This window comes from Hemitrygon akajei, unplaced genomic scaffold, assembly GCF_048418815.1.
Source record: "Hemitrygon akajei unplaced genomic scaffold, sHemAka1.3 Scf000105, whole genome shotgun sequence".
Lineage (NCBI taxonomy): Eukaryota > Metazoa > Chordata > Chondrichthyes > Myliobatiformes > Dasyatidae > Hemitrygon > Hemitrygon akajei.
Window position 1 is genome coordinate 1,475,626 of NW_027331991.1, and position 19,630 is coordinate 1,495,255.

The following is a 19,630-nucleotide window of genomic DNA, read 5'->3' on the forward strand; positions in this document are numbered from 1 at the left end:
TTCTCCCCATAATCTTTCAACATCTATTTAAAATACACTCAATGACTTGGCCTCCACTCCGTCCGTGGCAATAAATTCTAAAGATTTACCACTCCCTGATTAAAGAAAATCCTCCTCATCTCTGCTCTCAGTGGATGTCCGATACATTGAGGTTGTGACCTGTGGTCCCAGACTCACACAGTATAGTGTGCATCTTCTTCAGAGCCACGCTGTCGAGGCCTTTCAATATTTAATAGGTTTCAATGAGATCCCCTCTCTTTCTTCTATACCAGCGAGTGCAGGGTCAAAGCTATCTAACACTCCTCATTCGTTAGCCCTTTCGTTGCTGGAATCATTCCCGTAAACGTTCTCCGGACCCGCTCCAGTATGAGCACATCTGTTTTTACAGGTTGTAAACTGTTCACAATACACGAAGAGCAATCTGACCAATGCGTTTTAAAGCCACAGTGTCACATCCTTATTCTTATATGCTAACATTACAGTTGTCATCCTTCATCAACACAATCTGCAAGCAAACCTTTAGGGACTCCTGCTTAAGGATTCCCAAGTACTTATGCACCTCTGATTTTTTGAATTTTCTCCCATTTATTTATTTTTTCTCTACCCCCTATTCCTTCCACAATTGTACATGACCGTACATTTGCATACACTGTACATTTCCATACATTTCATCCACGACTTCGTTGTCCGTTCACCAAACCTATCGAAGTCATTTTGCAGACTGCAGCTTTACTCCAAACTATCTGTCTCTTATCTGTATCAACTGCAACGTTCTGTGGATGCTGGGAATCCAAGCAACACAAACACAAAATGCTGGAGGAACCTAGGAGGCCAGGCAGCTTATATGGGAAATAGTAAACAGTCGACGTTTCGGGCCGAGCCCCTTCATCAGGACTGGGGGGAAGAAAAGATGAGACGTCAGAGGAAGAAGTGTGGGGGTGAAAAGGGTAGAAGAAGTGGTCGGTGATAGGTGAAACTGCGAGAGGGGGAGTAGTGAAGGGAAAACTAACTTAGGATTTTATTTCCTTAACGATACTCGAAAAATCATTGCTAACGCCTCCACATCTCTTCAGCCACCTCTTTCAGATCTCTGTGGTGTATACCATCTGATCCAGGGAACCTATTTACCTTCAGACCATCTCTGTTTCCCAAGAACCTTCTCCCGAGTAACGTAACTTCACACATTCAGTCCACTGACATCTGGTACTTCCATATTCCTGCCGGGGTCTTCGAGAGATATTCGGTTCATCTGCCATCAGCTTGCACCCCCAGCCCATTACTACCTCTCCATCATCACTTTTCAGTGGTTCGATATCCGCTTCCGCCTTTCTTTTACAGTACAATTACCTGAAGAAACATTTGGTATCCTCTTTAATATTACCGGCTAGCTCACTTAAGTGTTCCATCATTTCCTTCTTAATTATTTTAGTGGCATTCTGTTGGTTTTTAAAATCTTCCCAATCCTCCAACATACTAGTGATTTTTGCTCTATGCCCTCTCCTTGGTTTTTATGTTTTCTTTGGTTTCTCTTATCAGCCACGGTTTTGTCACCTGAGCTTTAGAATACTACTTCCTCTTTGTGATGCATAGAGATTTGAGGGGCGAAGAACATCTCAGACAGAACTACAGTCAGCTCGACTTCTTCGCACTGCAGAGAATTCAAGGGAAACCTCTTCGCCCACAGAGTGGTGACTATTTGGAACTCATTCACAGGGACAGTGAGAGGTGAACAACAGGGGAGGATTTGAAAGATCTGCCTGTGGAACAAAATCACAGGCAGTGTCCAGCCAGCCTGAGTTGACTCTCTGCTGTATACTAGTTGTGTTATAAATTCACTAAGTACCGGAGACAGCGTTTAATATAGAACTGATTTATTTGTCACAGATCTAGGCCCATTAAAGGTGAATGTGCAGCAGAAGAAACTCCTCCCATGCCCAGTGACCAGGGTGCAGAACTGGATGTGGTGAGCAGCACCAATAATTGCAGAGTTCAGCACCGACAGTCACTCTCGAAATTGCATTCAGCAACATTGATGGATAAATATTCAGCATGCAGCTTATTGAAACTTTCTCCCCTGTGTGAACCGGCAGTATGTGGTAAGTGTAACGTGCTGTAAGGTTTCACTGCTAAAGTAACGGCCTCTCTGTAATGTTTCGCTGCTGAGGTAATGGTTTCTCTGTGGCAGCAATGTTCAGGTTACGACTAGAGGAAGTTGGGTTTTCGAGTGTGGGGCTGTGCAATGACAGAAATATTCTTTCTTGTGAGTCTGGAAGAGAGATTTTCACGGTTTTTTGCTGGCGAGAGATGAGAAGACATGAATGGAGAGAGCGGCCCTTTTTCTTTTTTTTCATTTTCTTTACTAACCCTATAGTCAAAGTCAGAATTATAGAGCTGAATCGTTTAATTGCATATTGTGTATCGTTTGTAATTTCAGGGTACTGATCTGTAACATGGGACACATCACACAGCATCCACCCAAATGAGATTTCTGAAGTTTGGCCGGGCTGGGTGGGGGCTATCACCCCGTATATTAAACTGCCAGCTGAAGTGAAAGTTACGTAAGGTTAGATGACTGAGTGGATCGCTTCCCTCATTCACAGCAGATGAACAACCTCTCCACAGTGTGAACTCAATGATGCACTTTTGGTTGATTTGGCTGTGAAAATCTCCTCCTAAAGTCTGCGCAGGTGATCAGTCTCTACCCAGTGTGAACTCGCTGGTGTCTCAGTAGTTGAGATGACCAAGTGAATCCCTTCCCACACACTGAAGCCTGAATTATTCTTCTCCGTCCAGGCTACGCCGTAGGCTCTACGTAGCCGCGTACCCGACGCTGCACCCTAGGCTGTACCGTATGCCGTAGCATAACGCGTACATTCCTAAAAATGTAACTACGAGACGCAGCGACGCAGACAACAAGAACTGTGATTGGCCCACCTGGTAGCAGCCACTTTCCTTTTCTTTTTCAATCTTTTTAATAAGTTTCAAATTTAATAAGCATAGCAATAATAGTAATGATATAAAGAGATCGGGATTACATTAATAACGGTTAACATGTAAAAACACCAATTCCAAATGACAAATATAGTTTAACCTCCCAATCTCATAGCAACTAACCATGAAAAAGATTTTTATAAGGGGAAAACACCCTAAACTAGAAAAAAAAATCTAAACTAAATAAAAACAAATAGACAAAGATTGGGCTGTCATATCACAATGTCTGAAATTATTATTTGTCATTAACTCCGCTCCTCTATACATGAACAAAACCTTAATACACAAGATTCGGAAAGGGTCAACTTACATCATATGAAAATATTGACTAAATGGTCTCCGAGTCTCTTCAAATTTAACCGAAGGATCCACAGTACCACTAGTAATTTTTTTCCAAGTTTAGACATGTTAAGGCTTGGGAAAACCTTTACAATGTAGTAGGGGGATTGGAATCTTTCAAGTAAAATGGGTCTTCTGGCTATTAATGTAACAAATGCAATTAGACGACAAGCTGATGAGGATAGTTGACTAGAGTCTATCACAGGTCGTCCAAATATTGCAATAATAGGATGTGGTTGTAAATACGCAGAACTACTGAGATAATATCAAATATATCTTTCCAATATTATTTTTAGAAGAGGACAAGACCAGAACATACGTTTCAATGAAGCTACCTCAGAATTACCTCTATGACAGACAGGATTTATATGGCAGTAAAAATGAGCTAACTTACCCTTGGACATATGAGCCCTATGAACCATCTTAAATTGTATGAAGGCATGTCTGACACACACTGAGGAAGGAATTTTCTAGTTGAAGAATTTTCTCCCATTTCTGTATAGGTAAAGGTATCCGAAGTTCTCTTTCCCACCCATTCTTAATTTTATCAGAAGTATCTAAGTGTATTTTCATAATTAAATCATAAATAAATGATAATAAACTCTTCTGATATGGATTTGAACTTTTTTTTCCCCGTAACTTCAATTTGATGTGATATCGGAACAGAAAGTAAAATAACATTCAAAAAGTTTCTAATCTGTAAATATCTGAAAAAGTGTGATCGAGGAAAATTATATTTATTAGAAAACTGTTCAAAAGACATAAAACAATCAGCCATAAATAAGTCACGAAAACATAATTTTCCCTTTGTTTTCCATAAAAGAAAAGCTTGATCAATTTAAATGGTTGAAAGAAAAAAAATAGATATAATAGAACTTGACAGTATATATTTATTCAGTCCAAAAAATTTACAAAATTGAAACCATTGTAGCGGTGTGTTACACGCAGCGCTAAAATAACGACACGGAGTCGGTAAACTGCAGTCAAAGATAAAGTTTATTCGAACTTCACAGCCTTGCTTTTAAAGCCTCACTCAATCCGCCCTCCCCCGCGCGGATGCTTCAAGAAGCACGTACTGACACCCCCTCAGGCTTTTTCCCTTTGTTGCGGACCTAGCCTTTGTGTTGGCTAATTGTGAGCCGGTTCGAGTGCGCTAGTAAGTGGGTCGCCACATAACCCCCCCCCCCAGAACCGGCGATACACCCCCCAATGTCCACAGTCTGGGCCGGACCCTGTTTGGGAGGTCGGCCTCTGCGCCGTGGTGTCGGAAACTCGACCGGTTGCGCCAAGTCCACATGGGCCGGTTTGAGTCGGTCCACCGTGAAAACCTCCTCTCGCCCCCCAACGTCCAGCACGAACGTGGACCCGTTGTTCCTGAGCACCGTGAACGGCCCCTCGTAGGACAGCAGGGCGAACAGGGGGCGCATGATTCGGGCAGCTGAAGGGAGGAGGCGGTGGTAGAAATTGACCATACCTACGAATTCCTGAAGGCCTTTGATCGTGGTGGGTCGGGGGAAATGGCGGACCGCATCTACCTTAGCGGGCAGAGGGGTTGCCCCGTCTGCAGTAATCCTGTGGCCCAGGAAGTCAATGGTGTCGAGCCCGAAATGGCATTTGGCCGGGTTGATAGTTAGACCGTAGTCACTCAGCCGGGCATAGAGTTGTCGGAGGTGGGACAGATGCTCCTGACGACTGCTGCTGGCTATGAGGATGTCGTCCAAATAGATGAATGCGAAGTCCAGGTCGCGTCCCACCGCTGAAACGTCTGTGCGGCATTCTTCAGGCCGAACGGCATGCGGAGGAACTCGAAAAGGCCGAACGGGGTGATGAGAGCCGTTTTGGGGACGTCGTCCGAATGCATCGGGATTTGATGGTATCCTCGGACGAGGTCTACCTTGGAGAAGATCTGTGCGCCGTGCAGGTTTGCTGCAAAGTCCTGAATGTGCGGCACAGGGTAGCGGTCCGGTGTGGTAGCCTCGTTCAGCCTGCGGTAGTCGCCGCACGGTCTCCAGCCCCCTGTCGCTTTGGGCACCATGTGCAGGGGGGAGGCCCATGGGCTGTCGGACCGCCGAATGATCCCCAATTCCTCCATCCTCTTGAACTCCTCCTTCGCCAGTCGGAGCTTGTCCGGGGGAAGCCGCCGAGCACGGGCGTGGAGGGGTGGTCCCTGGGTCGGGATGTGGTGCTGTATTCCGTGTCGGGGCATGGCTGCCGGAAACTGCGATGCCAGAACCAATGAGAAATCCGCCAGGACCCTGGTGAAGTCGTCGTCGGACAGCGTGATGGAGCCGAGGGAAGGGGCTGGCAACTGGGCTTCACCCAGGGAGAACGTCTGAAAGGTCTCGGCGTGAACCAGTCTCTTCCTGGGCAGCTCGACCAGCAGGCTGTGAGACTGCAGAAAATCCGCACCCAGAAGCGGTTGGGCTATGGCGGCCAGTGTGAATTCCCACGTGAACTGGCTGGAGTCGAACCGTAGCTGCACCGGACGGGTGCCATAAGTCCTTACTGTGCTGCCGTTCGCGGCCCTCAGGGGGGGACCCGGCGCCCTGCTGCGGGTGTCGTAACTCGTCGGAAGTAAGACGCTGATCTCGGCACCGGTGTCGACCAAAAGACGGCGTTCCGACCGCTTGTCCCACACATACAGGAGGCTATCCCGATGGCCAGCCGCCGTAGCCATCAGCGGCGGCTGGTCCTGGCGTTTCCCGGGAACTTGCAGGGTGGGCGACAGTGGCGGGCTTCTGCGCCCCACCGCTGGTGGTAGAAACACCAGTGTTCGTTGGGCTCCTCACCCCTCCCTCTGGGGTTAGCGGGCTCTGTGGCCGGACCTGGTCTGGTTTGCTGCTGGGAGCGTGGCCGGGTGATCTGTGTGACGGACGCCCCACTCACCTTCTTGGGTTCCACAGCAAGTCCAACCCGGCTGCCACCTTCCGGGGGTCGCTGAAATCCGCGTCGGACAGCAGCAGGCGTATGTCCTCGGGCAGCTGCTCCAGGAATGCCTGCTCAAACATGTGGCAGGGCTTGTGTCCGCCGGCCAGAGACAACATCTCATTCATTAAAGCCGATGGAGGTCTGTCCCCCAAACCATCCAGGGTTTGCTCGCTCGCGCCGTGAGAGACTGAAAGTCCTTATGAGCAGGGCTTTGAATTCCGTTTATTTGCCGTCCGCTGGGGGAGACTGTATGAACTCCTCAACCTGGGCTGCTGTGTCCTGGTCGAGGGAGCTCACCACGTAGTAGTAACGGGTGTCCTCTGAGGTTATCTGCCGAACGTGGAATTGGGCTTCTGCTTGCTGGAACCAGAGGTGAGGTCGCAGCGTCCATAAGCTTTGCCGTTTCAACGTTCATGCGGCGTCGTTCATCTCCGTCCAAATATCGTTTGGACCGTCGGGGTCACCAATTGTAGCGGTGTACTACACGCAGCGCTAAAATAACGACACGGAGTCGGTAAACTGCAGTTAAAGAAGATTTTATTCGAACTTCACAGCTTCGCTTTAAAGCCACCCTGATTCCGCCCTCCCCGGGCGCGGATGCTGTAGGGGGCACGTACTCACTGTCCCGCGCGGGCTTTTCCCTTTGTTGGTGAAGCAGACCTGGCGCCCTTTTGGGACTGGCCTTTGTGCCGGCGCGCTGGCTATTTGTGAGCCAGTTCGAGTGCGCTAGGAAGTGGGTCGCCACAGTATGGACATTGAACCGGTGCTTTAAGAAATGTTTATTGGCACCGTTATTACCCATAAGGCCCTGCGTTATTAATTTTTTTGGTCGGCGCTGAAGCACTGATGAACTGCGCAGGCGTCAGGCTGTTGACGTCTCCGAGTATCACGCATGCGCGCAGTACACAGAAGGACTTGGAGATGTCGGCTGCAGGTAAGATGATCTTCCGTGTTTTTTTTTATATCTTAAACAGCGACTTCGGAACAATTCCGGTGAAATCCGGACACCGTGACCCGCAATCCCGGGACAATCCTGCTCTCTTCCCTCTCTCTCAGCCCCACGATCCGTACACGGGCCCCGGGGTGCTTCCGGTTGATGAGTGAATGGGAACCGATGGATCTCTCAGACAGAGCTGAGCTCCAGCTATCTAAATGCAAGGATTAGGAACTGGGAGAAAGGGAACAAAACTTATCAATCACCCATCTGTGGACACTTTCTGGAGGTCCAAGGTACGTATGTTACACGACTGCTGGACTAAGTGTGTAAATGTAGGAGTGTACTATGTTGAAAAATAGATGTGCTAGATTTTCTAAAATTGACTCCTTCTACCTTAGGCCACAAACTTATCTATCACCCCTTTTATTTATATATATATATAGAGAGAGAGAGAGAGAAAAGCAGTATAACATTAGATGATCATCAGCATAAGATGAAAGTTTAAATCTTAGCCTTTGTTTTAAATTTGTACTTAGTCTTTCCTGTGATTAGAAAATAGGAATCTTGGCTAAATTACCAGTCATAAAGTATGGTGAGGTACAGTGCAAGCATTGTAGATTAGCAAAGATTCTACTTTGGTTGGACTTCCAGAGCACACTTACTGGATAGCCACAGAACAGTACTGGTGAAGAGTAAGACAGTACATTCAAATAGAATTGGAAAGGAAATGAGAGTGAATTTTTGCAGTGATGCAGGGCAAGAGAAAAGGATTGGAATTGAGAGGATAGTTCTGGTTGATGATCTCCTTTCATGCCAACAATAATTTTATTATAATTATTCTGTGATTCTGTGTGAAGCTTTTCCTGGTCATTTGCCACCTCTTCTTGTGATTCTGCTCCTAAATGTGAAGACATGGAGAAGTGAGATTAAAATTATGCCATCGAACTGGTTGTAAGAATGGACCACACCTATTAGTCCTCATTTGCTTTATTCAGAGCCTTGTCAATAGCATGAATAACTGAATAAACATTTCATTAGAATAGGGTGGATTAAACTGAATATATAGGATCTTTAAATTATACCCCTTCCCACTTATTATTTTTGCTGGAAAAGAGATGTTGAAATTCTAAGTAATCCTGACTAAAGTGTAATATGGTTTTAAAAAAAGCTCAGGGTCAAATAAGTGTGAGACATTTGTAGAGCATTTTATAGGAAGGGACATTAAAGACATTCATCATTCATGCTGATTTTTCCTCCCAGCACTGCCGCAAATACACAAACCACCCCACCTCCCTTCAAATCTACTCCATGCTGTGCCTGATGAACCAGCCAAGATTAGCAGTTCACCATCTGTGGGAAAAATTGAGTACAAATACCTAATAAGGTTGGGATGTGTACATTCGTCTCCCAATTTATGATGTAGGAGCATTGATATTATGCTGCTTTGTGCGTAAAATATACAATCCTCTTTGTTTACTTCTTTATTAGCTAGTGAACTTACAAGTTTGCTTCAGGGAGTTAAGCAATTTAATTTTAAACAATAGCATGAATTGATAAATGTTACCAATTTTAAATAGCAAAAAGTTTTTTTCCTGGGAAAAAATAAAAGGGGGAAAAAGAAGACTTTTGGTCTGAAGTTTGAATAGTATTATGATGTGACTGCTTTTTTCGAAAGAAAAGAACAAAAATTGTAGTTATCCAAATGCAGAAAGGTTAATCCTACATTAAATGTGAATTACGATTAAGAGATCCAAGATAATGTTTATTTAATAAAATAATTTAATTCCAATTAATGCTTTAAATCTACATTATATGTTCAAGAATGCATTTTAGGTAGCTCAACACCTCATGCAGGTCAGTCAGGTATCTCTGCTCCCTTTAAACTTGCACGTTTCTGTTTCCCAGATGCTTTTGAAACTTACTTTGACCTTATTTTCTGAGCTTCTTTTAAACTTGCAGGTTATGTGGAACACATCATTCTGTAATGTGATGTCTAAAAACAGTGATTTGGAACTGAGGTATGATGTATTAATATGAGAACATCTAATAATACAGAAAATCTGCTAGTCCGACACCCAAGACCCAACCATGGCAGGTTCACTAAGTTTTACTGTGGTTAGTCACAGGTTTGGAGGGCTGTCGCCTGAAAGTAATGATCACTAATCACCATCAATGTTACATAGTTCACACTAAAAATAAAAGCACAAGGGAGAAATCGGCCTCTGCAGCACTTTTTTTTTAGAGTGCTCAGTGGTTCATTTGAAATCAGGTCCAGAATTTACCTGCACTTCTGATGGGAAATCTGTTGGATGTGTTTCTGACAAACATACACCCAAAAAATGTTATGAGTCAATGCACGAAGTGGATTGAACGCCAGCACTTTTGAACGGTGTGCTTCAGCCTATTCTGTTTCAATCTTTATGAAACGTGAAATAATCTGAAAGGTCTAGAACTTGATAGAGGGCTAAAAGATTATGAGAGGCATAGACGGGGTGGATAGTCAGTACCTGTTTCCCAGGGCACCAATAGCAAACACCAGAGGGCATATGTATAAAATTAAGGGAGGGAAGTTTAGGGGAGACATCAGGGGTAAGTTTTTTTTACACAGAGGGTTGTGAGTGCCTGGAATGACTTGCCAGGGGTGGTGGTGGAGGCTAAAACATTAGGGGTATTTAAGAGCCTCTTGGACAGGCACATGGATGAAAGAAAAATGGAGGGTTACGGGGTAGTGTGGGTTTAGTACTATTTTTAAGGATTATATGGGTTAGCACAACATGGAGAGCTGAAGGGCCTGTACTGTGCTGTAGTGTTCTATTCTATGGCTCTAAAATCTTTTACATCACCAGTTGAGAAAATCATCTTTGTTCTACCTCCAATCACAAAGAGGAAATCTGCAGATGCTGGAAATCCAAGCTACACAAATTGCTGGAGGAATTCAGCATTAGTACTCTTTTCCATAGATGCTGCCCGGCCTGCTGAGTTCCTCCAGCATTTTGTGTGCATTGCTTGTTCTACCTCCTCTTGGTCTGGACTTTTCTACCGGTGAGAACATGTTTTGTCCCATTCTGTCTGGCTACATAATGATATCAAACACCTTTGCCCTGGGCAACAAGTAGCTTTCACATCACAAATGTGCCAGACTCCGTTGAGACAGACTACTGCCCTTCCCTTCGTATTCATTGGCATAGCATTCACTGAGTTCATCACTGTCAGTCACCTGGGGGAGGGTTCAGGGGGAATATTTAAGTATAGTACTTTTACCTCTGTGTATTGTGGTGATGCAAGAGTTGGTGGGGAATTTTCAAATTGGAAGAAATGAGTTGATATTTGGAAATCTGAATTTTTAAAGCATCATTTAGCAAGAAAATCACAGTAGGTGGTTTGCAAAAGCTGTGGCAAGTAAATCCGTCATTAACCACTACAGACCTGTTACGTAGGTTGTGTGAGAGATCTCCCAGAGGAGATCAAAGTTCTTACTGACAGTGATTTGCTCGCTGTTGAAATGAATACCTCTCTATATAAAATTCAGTTTGCACATGTTGTTCTCACTGGGTAAAAATTGTACAGCACAAGATTTTTGCACACACTGGTCATTACAAATTAGAGGGGACACCGGTGGGAAGGCGGGGAGACCTCCAGTGTCCCTGACGCCCTCACGTAGAAGGTGTATATCCAGCTGCACTTTAAGGAGTTGGAGCTGGAAATGGATGAATTCCGCATCATCCGAGAGTTGGAGGGGGTGATAGATATGACATGGTGAGTTACACCCAAGGTGCAGGACACAGGAAACTGGGTGAGAGTCAGGAAGGAGAATGAAGTTAAATAGCCATCGCAGAGTACTCCTGTTGCCATCTCATACAACAACAGGTGGACACTTTACAAACTGTTGGGGGGGATTACCTGGCAGAGGAAAGTCAAAGGGGAGATGGGGGATTTGTTAGTTAGGGGAACAGAACTAGAATGGGACTAATATCCGAGTGGCAAGGCTTGCTAGTGCTTCCCTGTGGGGTGGGTGGTTAAACTAATGTTGCAGGGAGGATTGGAGCCAGAATGACAGAACAGATAGTGGAGAGGGTGAATTGAATTGAATTGACTTTATTACATACATCCTTCATATACACGAGTTGTAGAAATCTTTATGTTACGTCTCTGTCTAAATGTGCAATGTGAAATTTATAATAGTTTATAATAAATAGTATGTACAACAGGACAGTCAGGATAAATAAAAGTACAATTGTATCAGCATGAATTAATCTATCAGAGGGCCTGGTGGAAGAATCTGTCCCTGGGCCTGTTCATCCGGGCTTTCAGGCTTTGGTACCGTTTCCCAGATGGTAGCAGCTGGAACAGTTTGTGGTTGGGGTGACTCTCGTCCCCAATGATCCTTTTTACACAGTGGCCCTTTTTACACACCTGTTTTTGTCAATGTCCTGAATAGTGAGAAGTTCACATCTACATATGCGCTGGGCTGTCCGCAGCACTCTCCGCAGAGTCCTGCAACTGAGTGAAGTACAGCACCCATACCAGACAGTGATGCAGCCAGTCAGGATGCTCTCAATTGTGCCCCTGTAGAAAGTTGTTAGTATTTGGGGCCCCATCCCAAACTTCCTGAACCGCCTGCGGTGAAAGTGGTGCTGTTGCCTTTTTCACCACACAGCCAGTATGTACAGACCAGGTGAGATCCTCGGTGTTGTGTATGCCAGGGAACTTGAAGCTGTTCACCCTCTCAACCCCAGATCCTGGGTCAGCCTGTCTCCAGTTCTCCTGTAGTCTGCAGCCAGCTCCTTTGTTTTAGTGACATTGAGGGCCAGGTTGTTTTCTTGTTACCAAACAGAAGTTGTTCAGACCTCAGGGCATGAAATTATGATATTGTAGCCATTACTTGGACTTGCTTGCACCCAACAGTCTGAGGGATTTCAAGGAACAAATCTGTAGAGAGATTATGTACTATGCCAAGAAACAAAGGTTGATAAAGTGTTACGAACCCCATAACTGGGTCACTTACCAGCAAAGTTAGAGAGGTCCATTGAAGTCTGATGGTACTATTTTAACAGTATTTATTGGAAAAAGTACACCAGCATAATATCAATGCAAACTTACAGATACTATACGTCGTCAATACTAGATCTAAAAGTGCGGGTATAATAATAATCAATAAGAAATAAGCTCTTTCGTTGTCTAGGGGATAATGTATTGTCCGATGGAAATATCAAAGGTCATTTAGTTCATGCAGGCTGCAGCCTTTGGTTGGAGTCAAGAGAGGGATTTTTGAAACTTGCCAGCTTTTCCTTTTTATGATGTCGATCCTTCCAGAGTTCCGTTGGTGTTGGTTTCTCCTTTTAGCTAAAGCCGTTCTTCCGTGGTAAGGCCCACCAATTCCTTGGCAAATGGAAAAGGACGCACGCGGGCCCCCCACCGGCTGTCACTATTAAACGCTGTCACGGGATTTCTTAGCGTTTCTCCTGGTGAGTCTAAAGGGGTTGTTCCCCAGACCCTCTTTTATCCTTACTCACGGGGTCTCAGATATCAATCAGGTTGGGATGATGCAATCCCTCAACCAGCCCACTCTGGTCATCCCCTGAGGGCTTCAATGAATAGTACAGTACTCAATACACAATTCCGTCTCCAAGAGACAATGGCCAATATCCGTGGCTTTGTATCGCCGAGGCCAGGACACATTCCAAATGTCTCTCTCTCATTTCCTGGGTCCCCAGACCCGAATTAATAGCGATCTTGCGATTCTCGAAAAGGAGGGGGCTACTTTGTACCCTTCGGCCCCTCAGAGTTGTGGCACGTTCATAACAAAAGTGAGTGATTTTAACTTTCCATTTATTGACTGGACTCCCGTGCTGTAAAAGGACTAGATGGGGTAGAATTTGTCAAATCTGCCTTGATCAGTATTTAAAATTCCCAATGTAGAAGTGTGCAATAAGCTATTGGGAAGTGATCCAGTGCTAGTGACAGAAATTAGTGTATGGGAACACTTTGTATCTACTGATCATGAGATTCCAAGTAAATACAGAAAAACAGAGGCCTGGACCTCTTTCGAGATTCTAAATTGGAGAAAGGCCAATTTTTATGATATTTGCAAGGATTTGACAAGTGTGGATTGGGACAGGCTGTTTTTTTTAGCAAAGGAGTACTTGGTAAGTGGGAGTTCTTCAGAAGTGAAATTTTAAGGGTGTAGAGTCTGTATGTGTCTGACAAAATGAAAGTTGAATGGTAACTAGTGCAAGGAATCTTGGTTTTCAACTGTAAAGGGGATTTCTTCTTTTTCTTTGTTACTGTGTATGTAATCAAAATGCCTTCTTTGTTTTGTTAAAAGTAGGAATGTTTCTTTGTTGCGAGAGAGTGCTGGAAGCTTGTTTGGGTTAAAATTTACTGATAACGAGAATTGTATTCCTTTGTAAACTAATTGGGATTCATGTTGTTTTGCTTCTGAGTCTGTAAGCTATTGTTGGCGGGCTTTTGGGGAGATCGGCGCGAGGGGGTGAGAGAGATAGGACGCGATGCTGTAAACAAGGCGAGGAACGGACCCCAAGCGTGGGGGGGGGGGGTTCCGAGGCCAGGAGGTACCCCGAGTAGAGGAGATGAAGCTAGATGTGCTTGGTGGACCACTTCGGGTGGTCCTAAGCTGCGGGTCGAGGAGTTCGGAGGGGATCGTATGCCAGAAGACTTCAGTAATTGAGCTCCTACGGTTGTGCAGGAAGTGGTTTGGACTTTGATAAGTTTGGCGCCTTTTTATTTTTTTTCCTTCATATATATTGTATTGTTATTAATAACTTAGTTTTAGTAACCTTTATAAATTGTACTCATTTAATCGCATATGGTGTACTGTCTGTTTATGAGCAAGGCGGGGACATCACACAGCATCCACACCAGCTGATTACCCAGTTTGGCAGGGCCGAAGGCTGCTCCCCCTAGAAGAGAACAAGCTGAGCGAGCCTGAGGCGACCCAGGGGGTTGCACAACAGATACTGAGGCCCTGGATATCTCATTCCTCTAAATGCCACGGACTGTTGGGTGCAACCAAAACTCATTAATGACAACCATTTCATAATTCCACTCCCAAAGTCATCTGACTTTCCTTTAGTTGTCTTCTGTTGGATTCTAAAAGCTTCCTAACGGTCTTTTGCTCTTTTGTTTGCCCTCTCCTCGGCTTTTATGTTGGTTTTGGATTCTCATTTAACCCACAGTTGTGCCCTGCTGCCTTTCCAATGCTGCCACGTCTTTGGGATGTATCGATCACTCAGCTCTCGAATTGCTCCCAGAAACTCCAGCCATTGCTGCTCCGTTGTCACTCCTACCTTTTCCCTTCCAAACAAGTTTGGCCAGCTTCTCTGTCACAGAAACATGGAGAAGTTCAGTGCAGAAACAGGCTATTAGGCCCATCTAGTCAATGCTAAAAACATTTAAGCTGTCTAATGCAACTACCTGCACTGGGATCATCACCCTCCATACCCCTACCATCCAGGTACCAATCAAACTTCTCTTAATGGTGAAATTGAGCTCATATTCACCACTAGTGCTGACATCTCATTCCATACTCTCACGACCATTTCAGCAAAGAGCTTTTCCACATGTTCCCGTTAAATTTTCACCTTCCCCACTTACCCATGACCTCTGGTTGTCGTCCCACCCAATCTCAGTGGAAAAAGCTGCTTGCATTTACCCTATCTATACCCTGATAATTTTGTTTACTTCTAACAAATCCTCAAAACAATGTATAATTTCCTTATTTATGTTCAGAGCCTTTTTTAGGTGTATTAGATGATGAGGGGCATTGAGTGTGTGGATAGCCAGAGGATTTTTTCCCAGTGTTAAAATGGCTAACAGGAGGGGGCTTAGTTTTAAGGTGCTTGGAAATATATGCCGAGGGGATGTCAGGGGTAGGTTTTTTACACAGAGAGTGTTGGATGTGTCGAATGCACTGCCAGCAGCGGTTGTCGAGGCGGATACAACAGGGACTTTTTACACTCTCTTAGATAGTTAGATGGAGCTCAGAAAAATAGAGGGCTATGCGCTAGGGAAACTCCAGGCAGTTTCTAGAGTAAGTTACATAGTCGGCACAGCACTGTGGGCCAAAGGGTCTGTAATGTGTTGTAGATTTCTATGATTCTATGAAATTCAAGGGAAATCTCCAAACCCACGGAGTGGTGACTAGTAGTGAATAGTGGGAAAGTTACTGGAACGTATGTGCAGGAACCGGAAATATAAGTATTTGGATAGATGTGGACTGATTAAGTATAGACAGCATGGCTTTGTGCATGGTAGGTCATGTCTAACCAATCTTATAGAGTCTCTCGAGGAAGTTATCAGGAAAGTGGATGAAGGCAAGGCAGTGGATGTTGTCTACATGGACGTTAGCAAGGCACTTGACAAAGTCTCATATGGGAGCTTGGTCAAGAGGGTTCAGTCACTCAGCATTCAAGATGAGATAGAAAATTGGATGAGACACTGTCTTTGGGAGAAGCCAGAGTGTGGTAGCAGATGGTTGCCTCTCTGACTGGAACCTGTGACTAGTGGTGTGCCACAGGGATCAGTGCTGGATCTGTTGTTGTTTGTCATCTATATCAGTAATCTGGATGATAGTGTGGTTAACTGGAATAGCAGATTCATGACCACCAAGACTGGTAGGTGTAGTGGACAGTGAGGAACACTATCATGGCTTGCAGTGTGACCTGGAGCCCCTGGGAAAAATGGTTTGAGAAATGGAAAATGGAATTTAATGCAGACAAGTGTGAGTTGTTGCACTTTGGTATGACCTACCAAGGGAGGTCTTTCACAGTGACTGGTCGGCCACGGAGGAGTGTTGTAGAAGAAAGGGACCTGGGAATACAAGTCCTTAATTCACTGAAAGTGGTATCACAGTTAGATAGTGATGGAAAAAATGATTTTAGCCCATTGGCTTTCATGAGCCAAATACTGACAATAGATGGATATTATGTTGACTTGTAAAGGAGGCCTAATTTGGAGTATTGTGTGATGCTTTGGTCACCTACCTACAGGAAAGATTTAAAAGAGATTCAGCGATTTTAGAGAAAATTCACAAGGATGTTGCCAAGTTTGGAGGACTTGGGTTATAAGGAAAGATTGAACAGGTCAGGACTTTATTCATTGGAATGTGGAAGATTGAGGTGAGATTTGATTGTGTTAAAGGGGCATAGATAATGTAAATGCAAGCTGGCTTTCTCCACTGAGATGGGGGTGGGACTTCAACCAGCGGCCAGGGGTTAAGGGTGAAAGGTGAAATGTTAAGGGGAACATGAGGGGAAACTTCTTCACACTGATGGTCATCTAGGTTTGGAATGAGCAGCCATCCCGAGTGGTGCATGCGAGCTCGATTTCAACATTTAAGAGGTTCGTGTAGGTACCTGGATGGTAGGGGTATGGCAGTGGGCAGTTTAAATAGTTCAGCACAAGACTAGATGGCCCAAAGGACCTGTTTCTGTGTTGTACTTTTCTACAAGAACCTGAAATATTACAAAAATTCACTCTAACCCCTTTTAACAGCTGTGCAGACCAACCATTCCTCTCAGCAGGAATTTTTTTATATGGTGTTAAAACTGTAGCACTTTCAGTTAATAATACATAAAAGAAAATCCCAGATGCACATCCACAAAGACTATTTGTGTGAGAGTGTTTCAGTTACTGTGGGGCCAGGCACCCATGCTGCTCAGCAGGAACAGGGAATAATACCAATGGAGAGAGTCAAACTGAGCCAAGGCACAGATTGGAGATGACAGAAATGCCCCATTCTTATAGAGACAGGAAGAGCATCAGAGAATTGATGGTCATTCCAGATACCAGCACTCTGCCCAGTCAGGAGATGATTTCTCTGTCCAACTTTCATTGAACCTCACTGTAACAGTGTGATACCAGATCAAACCTTGGCAACTAAAGTAATTTCATCTGAAATGTTGTCCTAAACCCATTGATGGATTTTGTAAATCTTTTCACAGGATAAAAATGAGAAGGAATTTGTCGCCGGGAATCTCAAACATGGCACGCCAGTTTTGCTGTCTCTGTCTGGATATTTAAGAAGTGGAGCAAGAGATTCAATCGACCATCCTTCCTGCTCAGACTGTGGAGAGGGATTCAATTGGTCATTTGACCAAATAGCAAGCCTGTCATTTTACACAGGAGAAAGGCTGTTCACCTGCTCAGACAGTGGGAATGGATTCACTCGGTTATCACAATTGAAGGTACATCAGCAAGTTCACACTGGGCAAGGCCATTCATCTGTTCTGTGTGTGAGAAGGGGTTCAGTCGGTCTTCTCACCTGTGGACACACCAGTCAGTTCACATCACACCGGGCAGAGGCTGGTCATCTGTTGAATTTCTGAGAAAGGATTCACTCAGTCATTTGACCTAATGGCTCACCAGCGAGTTCACACTGGGGAGAACCCATTCACCTGTTCAGTCTGTGGGAAGGGATTCACTCATTTATCCCAACTACAGAGACACCAGCGAGTTCACACTGGGGAGAGGCCGTTCACCTGCTCAGTCTGTGGGAAGGGATTCACTCTGTCATCTACCCTACAGAGACATCAGCGAGTTCACACTGGGGAGAGGCCGTTCACCTGCTCAGTCTGTGGGAAGGGATTCACTCAGTCATCCAACCTACTGGTACATCAGCGAGTTCACACTGGGGAGAAGCCTGTCACCTGCTCAGAATGTGGGAAAGGATTCAGTGACTTATCCAGCCTACTGAGACATCAGCGAGTTCACACTGGGGAGAAGCCGTTCACCTGCTCAGAATGTGGGAAAGAATTCAGTCAGTTATCCAGCCTACTGAGACATCAGCGAGTTCACACTGGGGAAAAGCCGTTCACCTGCTCAGAATGTGGGAAAGGATTTACTAATTCATCCACCCTACAGAGTCATCAGCGAGTTCACACTGGGGAGAAGCCGTTCACCTGTTCAGAATGTGGGAAAGAATTCAGTCAGTTATCCAGCCTACTGACACATCAGCGAGTTCACACTGGGGAGAAGCCGTTCACCTGCTCAGAATGTGGGAAGGGATTCACTCAGTCATCCCACCTACAGACTCATCAGCGAGTTCACACTGGGGAGAAGCCGTTCACCTGCTCAGTCTGTGGGAAAGGATTTACTGATTCATCCACCCTACAGAGTCATCAGCGAGTTCACACTGGGGAGAAGCCGTTCACCTGTTCAGAATGTGGGAAGGGATTTACTCAGTTATCCCAACTACAGTGTCATCTGCGAGTTCACACTGGGGAGAGGCCATTCATCTGCTCAGACTGTGGGAAAGGATTCACTCGGTTATCCCACCTACAGAGACATCAGCGAGTTCACACTGGGAAGAAGCCGTTCATCTGCTCAGAATGTGGGAAGGGATTCACTCAGTCATCCCACCTACAGAGTCATCAGCGAGTTCACACTGGGGAGAAGCCATTCACCTGCTCAGTCTGTGGGAAAGGATTCACTGAGTCATCCCATCTACAGAGTCATCAGCGAGTTCACACTGGGGAGAAGCCGTTCACCTGTTCAGAATGTGGGAAGAGATTTACTCAGTCATCCCAACTACAGAGTCATCAGCAAGTTCACACTGGGGAGAGGCCATTCATCTGCTCAGACTGTGGGAAAGGATTCACTCGGTTATCCCACCTACAGAGACATCAGCGAGTTCACACTGGGGAGAAGCCGTTCATCTGCTCAGAATGTGGGAAGGGATTCACTCAGTCATCCCACCTACAGAGTCATCAGCGAGTTCACACTGGGGAGAAGCCATTCACCTGCTCAGTCTGTGGAAAGGGATTCACTGAGTCATCCCATCTACAGAGTCATCAGCGAGTTCACACTGGGGAGAAGCCGTTCACCTGTTCAGTATGTGGGAAGAGATTTACTCAGTCATCCCAACTACTGAGTCATCAGCGAGTTCACACTGGAGAGAGGCCATTCATCTGCTCAGAATGTGGGAAAAGATTCGCTCGCTCTTCCACACTACTGAGACATCAGCGAGTTCACATTGGAGAGGAGCCATTTACCTGCTGAGAATGCGGGAAAGGATTCACTCAGTCATCCGAACTACTGGCACACCAGTCAGTTGTTATGAATCCCTAGGTTTTGTTTGCTGTGGACTGTCATTTTAAGAGAGAGAGAGAGATTAAGAAGGTGAATCAGTCTGACTTGCAGCTTTTTTTCATCACTCCCAGCTTGTTTAGTTTTAACTGAGGACACAGACACTCAGAGTCAGACGGAGATGAATGAGAAAAAATGGAAGGATCAAAACAAGGGAAATAGGTGCCAAGGGTCACTGTTTGGAATTTTCCTATGCCCACAAGTGTGGGTTAATTATCGATTCAGCGTATATCGAATGTGTGGTTGTCACCTCGTTTAATCGATAGGAGTGGATCTGATTTGGGGTATCCTATGAAGACCACCGATGTGTTTACCCTTGCCTGGGTGTGG

At 45.2% G+C, this 19,630-nt stretch overlaps 1 protein-coding gene across 1 annotated transcript in view; it reads left to right on the forward strand.

The window, feature by feature from the left end:
* LOC140723236 (uncharacterized) overlaps nucleotides 1-19,630 on the forward strand; it is a 701,392-nt gene that overhangs the window by 135,142 nt on the left and 546,620 nt on the right. Inside the window, 1 exon segment of the mRNA XM_073037835.1 lies at nucleotides 17,543-19,151. Coding sequence (XP_072893936.1) covers nucleotides 17,543-19,151 — 1,609 coding nt within the window.